A 7,411-nucleotide genomic window follows, 5' to 3' on the forward strand; every position below is an offset into this window, starting at 1 on the left:
AATGGAATTTTAATCTTCTTAAAGCCTAATTCACAGTTCAGGGTTCACCTAGTGAGACGCAGAAAGGGAGATTTACCTTGCTCAGCCACATGTTCGCTTTGGTACAAAGCTACCTTCTCTTTATAAGCTATTGCAATATGCTTGCTGTGCTCTTGTGTGATCTTTCCATAGCTTCTGACACAGTCCATTTGTTCAGATCCAGTCAGGCTTAGTTGAAGGAACATTTTGGGAGGTAGTTGGCTGTCGCCAGCTTTGCTGGGGTTTATGTGTGTTCAACCGTTTTCAGACTTTTAGGGTGGGAGAACGTAAGAGACTTTGGAAAATAATGAACTGTATAGAGAGAAATTGCCATCTCTGAAACACTCAAATCCAGATTCATGCTGTGGAATTGATTTAGCAATAGGATTGGGACAGCCAAAGGGTACTATTTCTTCACACGGTGCTTAAATTAAAGGATTTCCTACTGCAGGATGTGGCGCTGGCAACTTGTAGAGATGGCTTTTTAAAAGGATTAAATGAGTTAAATGGGAGATAGATCTTTCCGTGACAGTTAAGAATGGAATTTCCGTGTTCTGCCACAATATGTGCATGATTTCCTAACGCAGAGAACAAATGTAAGAGTGTTTTCTCCATTACTCCCTGCTTGCGAGCTTTGCAAGGTTACCTGGCTAGCCATTGTTGGGAGTGCTGGCCTAGAAACACCCCTGATCTCCACCAACCAAGCAGTTACTTCATTCTTTTGGAAGGTTGATTTGATCCACAGATTCCTGACTTTTCCCCATCCCCTAAGGCAGCATGCCAATGGGTTTTATCTGTTAACGGGTGAGCTATGAGTTCAAGATCCAGAAGCGACAGCACTCACAGTTTGTTCTCGAAGCAAACCATAAGTGGAAGCCACCTTGGCTTACCGCTCATGGTTTGTTTGGGAGAAGCAAACCAAAAAGTGCTTGTGGTTTGTATCCTGGCTCAGGGCAAAACCAATATGACGGAGCAGTGTGCCCTGGTTTCCTGTCAGCCATAGTTTATTTCAAGCTTATCGTGACATGCAGCCAAAGAGCACTTTTTAGTATAACTTCTGAAGCAGTCAGTGAGGTGGGAAGCTGTTGCGTATGCAGATGGTATTCTTTGCAACACACTCAAAATACAGCAGCACTTTGTGAGGTGCCTATTTTCCTCTCCCTAGGGAAAAGCACAGCGAAAAATTAATGCCATCCACATCCTGGATGCCCTGGTGATAAATGGTAGTGATGTCCGAGAACAACATTTCAATCAACGGTAAGCAGAGTTTGGGAAATTACTTGTGTATATAGTTTGATGGGTGAGGGGTGGGTTCTTAACCTAGAGTCTCAGCTGTTCAACAGAATAACCCCAAATAGACATTGGGAAATTTTGAAAGAGCAAGCTTCTGAATGCAGTATGCCTTTTCTTGATCTCCACTTAGTTAGCCAGTGCAACTCTGTGGCAGAGAAGACTACTCCATTAGCAGCAAACAAGCAAATCTTAACATTTGGGAATATACTAGTGCAGAAGGGATCCTTTTTCATGAGAAAAAGCCAACAGCCCTCAGGTGCCTTCCTAGCCACATTTTACTCATAGTTTGTCCTATTTTGGGGCTTCCTGTAGGCATCTGGACTTAAATGGGCCAAACTATTAAATCAGTCAGTCTTTAGATTGGTTATGTTATTATCTTGAGTAGCCTCCCCATTGTATAAGACTTTAATCCATTTTTGAGGAAAGCTAAACTAAAGAAATCCTTATTTTTTGGTTGCAGAATTCAGCTAGCAGAGAAATTTGTAAAAGCCGTCTCTAAACCTAGCCGGCCAGATATGAACCCCATCCGGTGAGTGCGGCCTTTTGGATTCTTGCTGGCTTCTGGGGCTGTAATTAAAAGTGCTTTGTAGGTCGTTTGTGCCATGATGGATTTTCACATTAAGTTGTACATTAGGAAGCCAGCAAGAGTGATGTGGGAGGATGCTTTCCTATGAAAGACCATTTCAGATCAGTTTGATATGTGAAGAGCTTATCCTTTAAATAAACTGGGTTAGCTCCTAGACAGAAGAATCAGAGACCAAAAGATGTGGTTCTTTTTCTGGGTCTAGTTTGTAACTTATATGAAGACAAGAGGGGAGGGCAAAGAAATCAGGGCACAAGAGAGAGCAGCACCATGGATCATCTTGGAAACATACACTTTACTAAAGGGTGGTTGTGCCTCTTCAGTTTTAATAATTTTGTTTTGGATAACGAATTTAACCTGCATAAAGCTTGCCAATCAACAGCACCCTTTCAGAATCAAGTTTGTTGTATAGGACCTGTGTAATATTTCACTCTGTGTTTTTCTGATGCTGAAACAAAATAGCAGGGTTACACCTACTATTTCTCAAGCGAGTTGTCCAGTTGTCTAAATTCAGCAAGAAGGCTGGTGGTACTGCTGACATGAAGTGCTCAGATCAGTAGAGTTCTGTGATTTGTTTCCCCCCCCTTTATTACTGTATTCTACGTCTCAATCATGAGGGCTAGAAACTTCCTTTTATAGAAAGTCTAAGATTTTTAGGAGTCTTGATGAGAGCACCTGGGGAGTAAGTTTTTTTGAAAGCAGAGTCATCAGCAGTTTTGAAGAGCTTGTAAGAACTCAACCTACAGTTAGATGTTGTGGCCAGCATATTATTCCACTCACGGACTTTTCTCCACAGAGTGAAGGAGGTATACAGGCTAGAGGATATGGAAAAGATTTTTCTAAGGTAAGTGCTCACAAATCCTGGATTTACAGTCTTTATTTTGTTATTATTTGGACCTTCTCAGTTTTTTTTAAAAAAAGAGAATATTGTTAATTCTGCATTACTGGTAGGATCCATCAGCCTATCCAAAAGGAACATATGTTTATTGGCTAGCGGAAGGAAGTTAGGTTTTTTTAATGGCCAAGCCTCTAACACTGTTTTGGCCAGCCCTGCAGAGTTCCATCCCCTTTCTCCCTTAGGACATAGAAGAGGCTTGCTGGTGTGGCTGGCTGCTGGGAGAAATACTGGCTGCTTTTAAAGATCAGCACATTCATATTTTGGAAAAGCCCTGAATCTATCTGTAGATTCTGTAAGAGTCATTTGGAGGCTCAGCATGAGGTCACCGGCAAACCAGCTCCCCTTGCAGGTGGGGCATGATCCTGGCAACCACAATTTTTTTGTTGGCTGGCAACTTCCTTATCTTGTTCATCCTCACAACACCCCTCTAAATTAAGTCACAGTTATACTTTTAACAGAGAGAAGAATTTGTGTTGGTAATTTGACCACAGTGGAGTATATGCCTGGCTAGGGATTTGAACTGCACCTCCTGGATCAAGTCCCAGGGTCCAACTGTTTGCCACATTGCTGAGACCTGTGCTTTGTGCATTTTTTGTTACTTTGGGTATGAACACCCTGTCTCCTGGTTGTTTGGTGGCATAGGTTAGAGATGAAGATCATCAAGAGCTCAGGCGGAACCCCACGGCTGTCCTACACTGGCCGTGACGACAGACACTTTGTTCCCACGGGATTGTACATCGTTCGGACTGTCAGTGGTATGTCCTTCTCTGTTCAGGGACTCTCTGCCATGATGGTCAAAGTCAAGCTCTGAAATATGCATCTCTGCTTCGGTCAAGACAATTACATGGACCATTTTCTGCTTTTAAAAAACTAAGAGAGTACATTCCTCTATTTGGTTAGTTGCCTCTCCCATTCTGACTTGGATCCTGATTCTCCTAGCAGAATATAGCATTTTGCAGGGAAACGTTGGAAGCTGGGGAATATCTTGAGGTATTATTTTTTTGAAGAAAGAGCAGTGCAAAATGCTTGCAGAAGATTGCTGAAGTGGTTTTCTCCTTTCATATGCCCCCTGTGCTTTTCTTCCTTAAAAGCCATCCATGGTAAATACTACAGAAGCAGCTTCTCTTCCCATGCATTGCTTTTCCTGCCACAACTCAGGATTGAAATGAGTAGGGTGCCCAGTAACAGGATGAGAACTCAAGGGCAGGGCAACTACCTGTCAAGAGGTCAAGTTCCCTTATCCTCTGTCCATCACCTGGAGCATGAGGCTGCCTTTCCTGCCCCATCATTCCTTCTAACAGTGTATTCAGCTAGTGAGTACCAGCAGGATTGTAGCTAAGCCAGGGTCACTGAAAACCAAGAGGAAGGCAATAAGCATTCTTGCGGGAATCCCAAGATTGGCAGAAGTACAAAAAACCTTGACCCGACTTGGACCCTACCTAGCTTCAGCAAGGTGGTAGCCTCATATGCCTTCAGGCCATATCCTGAATTTTCCAGATGTGCCTTAGAAGTGTAGCCCCCTTGGTGTACCCCCCCCCCAAAAGTGAGAAGTTTTTCCTTCTCACAAGGCTCTTTTAAGGCCCTCTCAGACACTGCTGCCCCATAGACATCACAAAGGTAGTAGAACTGCCAGCAAAAACTCCTGCAGATCTCAACACCTGGGCAGGGCTATATGGGAGGAGGCATTCCATTTAGATATTTGGGCCCAAGTCATTTGGGGCTTTGTATGTCAACATGATCACCTTGACCTGGCCTTGGAAGCACAATGGCAACCAGTGCAGGTCTTTTTAAGAATTGGTGTGCTATGTGCCTAGCCAGCAGAGCCCACCAGCACTCTGGCCACTGCATTCTGCACCACTTGTAGCTTCTGAACCATCTCTTAAGGACAGCCTCACATGCAATACTCTACAGTGGTCCAGTTATGTTTCTCTTTTGAATCTGATCTCTTGTTCCCCCTCCCCCCCCCAGATCCGTGGACCATGGCAGTTAGCAAAAATTCTAATAGGAAATTTTTCTACAACAAGACAACACATAAATCAACGTATGAACTGCCTCAAGAATCTGTTGCACCATTTCAGTGAGTATCATCCAGAAAACACTGCCAGTTTATCTAGAAGCAACGAGGGGGATCATACCAGCATGTGTTGCTTTTGTAGTGCATAGATCTCTCTCCAGCATCATTAAACTGTGTGGTGTTGACCTGTAAATGTCCACAAAAATTACCATCGCAGGCTTTGCTCTATTATCTATGGAAACTTTGAGAGGATTCTGGACCATGATTTACAAGTCCTTGTACTCTTAATAGTTGGCTTTGGGAGGTGGCAAGGTAACCCAGCATGTATTAGACTGCATGCCACAGTTGGTATACTTGGCTGGGTCTGGATTCTGTGTCAGGAATAGGTCTCCCTGAAAGCTTTTGATCTTCTAAATACCACAGAATTACAGTGGCCTGAAACTGCTTGGTGTATCATAGTTTCCCCCCGGACAACTCTGGGGATATTTGAAAAGAGGCTAAGATTTCTTGGTTTGATCTTGGGCCCCTTAATAGAACTACAGCTTAAACTTTGTAATATGGAAACAGTCTCACTTTAAAGGCTTTGAGATACAGGAAGAAGCTGACTGATTAGGGGACTTAAGAAAAGGCAGCACTGCCCTAAGACTTTTGAGGAAGTGGTGAACCCAAATACCTGCACTTAATTCAAAACATACTCCTTGAGTATCTTGTCACCAAAACCAGAGATGTATGGTCCACCTACGCTTCTGTTCTATGCCCTGTCAGGTTCTGAATTCTGGGATCTCACAGCAGTCAGACAGAAGCAAGAATGAAATAACCCTTGCTTGCTCCAGAATCCTTGAATCTGCTGTAGCTGTCTTCTTCTCATTGGCATTCCTGTCTTCCACCTTCAGCCATTAGATGGTTACGAATTCTGCCGCTTGCTTCAACGATGCGTCCCCTTTCTTCTGTTCTGTTCTGTTCACTTTTGTTTTGTGTGTGTTTTTTGTATGAAATGTAGACCCCTCTTTGAAGTTCTTTAATCTCTAGCTCTTTCATACTGCTTTCCTCTGTCTTTAAGGCTCTCCTTATTACTTTTACCAAGGCTCCAGGTGTTTGGATGGCTTTCTATCTAAGCCATTATATGCAGTTGCTACTGAGCCCCAAACCTTTCCCACTTCCTGCGGCACATGCAGAGAACTTGGAAAAGAGGAGTATCTGCTTTGCAGCTGAATTTCTGCAGGATGGGCAAGAAAGACGAGACCTGTGGGTAGAGGGCAGTAAACAAATTTACAAATTTAAAATAAACAAACAAGGTGTCTTCTGCAGAAGCCTAGCAGGAAAGGACAGAAAATAGCACCCTTCCCCCCCACCCTCCTCCAAGTCCTTTCCCCTGTGAACTCAGCTTGCACAATAATGTTCACCAGAGGGCCAAAATGTCTGTCCATCTCTATTCCTTCTGTCTACCCTTTTGCTGCTCTGCATCTCTCCAGATGTTTTGCTGCTCTGCATCTCTCCAGATGTTTTGGAACTACAACTCCCATGATCCCTGACCACTGGCCGTTAGCTAGGGATAATGGGAGTTGTAGTTCCAAAACATCTGGAGAGCCAAGGTTGCCTATGCCTGATGTAGACAATGAGAGGCTCATTCTCAGGAGTTCTGTTTACGCTAAGAAAAAGCCAGCCTAGTTCTCGAGCCTGAGTGTGTCTGACTCCTGGGAACTCCTGCTGAGTTGCTTCTAGTTTTCCACCTCTCTTGCACTGAATAGTTTTAAAGAAACTGTAGGAGCCCTTTGAACTTCCTTTTGTCAAATGCTAAGCAGGCAGTAAGCAGCCTCTCACTTTCTTTCAGAAACTCAGGAATTCTTTCCTTTCCCTTCCTCATATTGCATATTTTCTGCAGAAAGCATAACTGTGGCTCTGAAAACAGTGGGAAGGAAGAGGCTTATGTGCGACTTTGATAATGGATGTTTTGCATTATCATTTGTGAACTCTAATACGGTTGTAATTAGGCACTGATATATTTTCTTGTCACAATGCTAATATCAGAACAGTGCAACTAAATAAGCTGTGAATATTAAATGCCAGTAATTGTTGGACCCGAAGGCCGCTTTGTCTGTGGCAATTAGCTACTTGCTTTTTCTCCAGTATGACAACACTGTTAAACAAGGAGGAGAACCTAAGCTCAGGCAGGAATAGAGACCTGATCAATGAGGCTGCTCCAAGAGGATTTTTTTTAAAAGATCTAAACGTACAAAACTTATTTATCTAAAATGTCAAGTTTTGCTGAGCAGTCAGAGTTGCTGCAGCTCCTGCGGTTTCCATTCTAGTTGCCGGACTCTTCAGAAGTCTCCTGCTAAGAAGTCTTCTGCTAAGGGTACTTCATTTTCCTCACCCCCTCAGAAGTCTAAAATTCTTTTGGCTCCATGTGTGTTGGGTCCCCCCGCTTTCAGACACAAAAGGCATTGATTTCCCCCTTCTACTCAGTGCTTTGACTTCAGGCAAAAATAAGGCTGCTTCTGTTAAAACAGCCTCCTTTTGTACACCTGGCTGTGGTGTCTCTGTCTGCAGTCTGCAAGTCCTTTAATTGGTGGGTCCTGCAGAAGTTATCGATCTTGGCAGTTAG

The 7,411-nt window shown here is 43.5% G+C and overlaps 1 protein-coding gene across 3 annotated transcripts in view; it reads left to right on the top strand.

Annotated features, from left to right (window-relative positions):
- The window catches only part of CMTR1 (cap methyltransferase 1), a 37,831-nt gene that overhangs the window by 19,795 nt on the left and 10,625 nt on the right, over positions 1 to 7,411 (top strand). For all 3 annotated transcript variants that reach the window (XM_035108151.2, XM_035108153.2, XM_035108152.2), the window contains exons 19-23: positions 1,184 to 1,275; positions 1,772 to 1,840; positions 2,691 to 2,738; positions 3,435 to 3,547; positions 4,761 to 4,869. In XM_035108151.2, coding sequence (XP_034964042.1) covers positions 1,184 to 1,275; positions 1,772 to 1,840; positions 2,691 to 2,738; positions 3,435 to 3,547; positions 4,761 to 4,869 — 431 coding nt within the window. The remainder of the gene's footprint in view (positions 1 to 1,183; positions 1,276 to 1,771; positions 1,841 to 2,690; positions 2,739 to 3,434; positions 3,548 to 4,760; positions 4,870 to 7,411) is intronic.

Source organism: Zootoca vivipara, chromosome 3, assembly GCF_963506605.1.
Source record: "Zootoca vivipara chromosome 3, rZooViv1.1, whole genome shotgun sequence".
In the NCBI taxonomy this organism is placed as follows: Eukaryota; Metazoa; Chordata; class Lepidosauria; order Squamata; family Lacertidae; genus Zootoca; species Zootoca vivipara.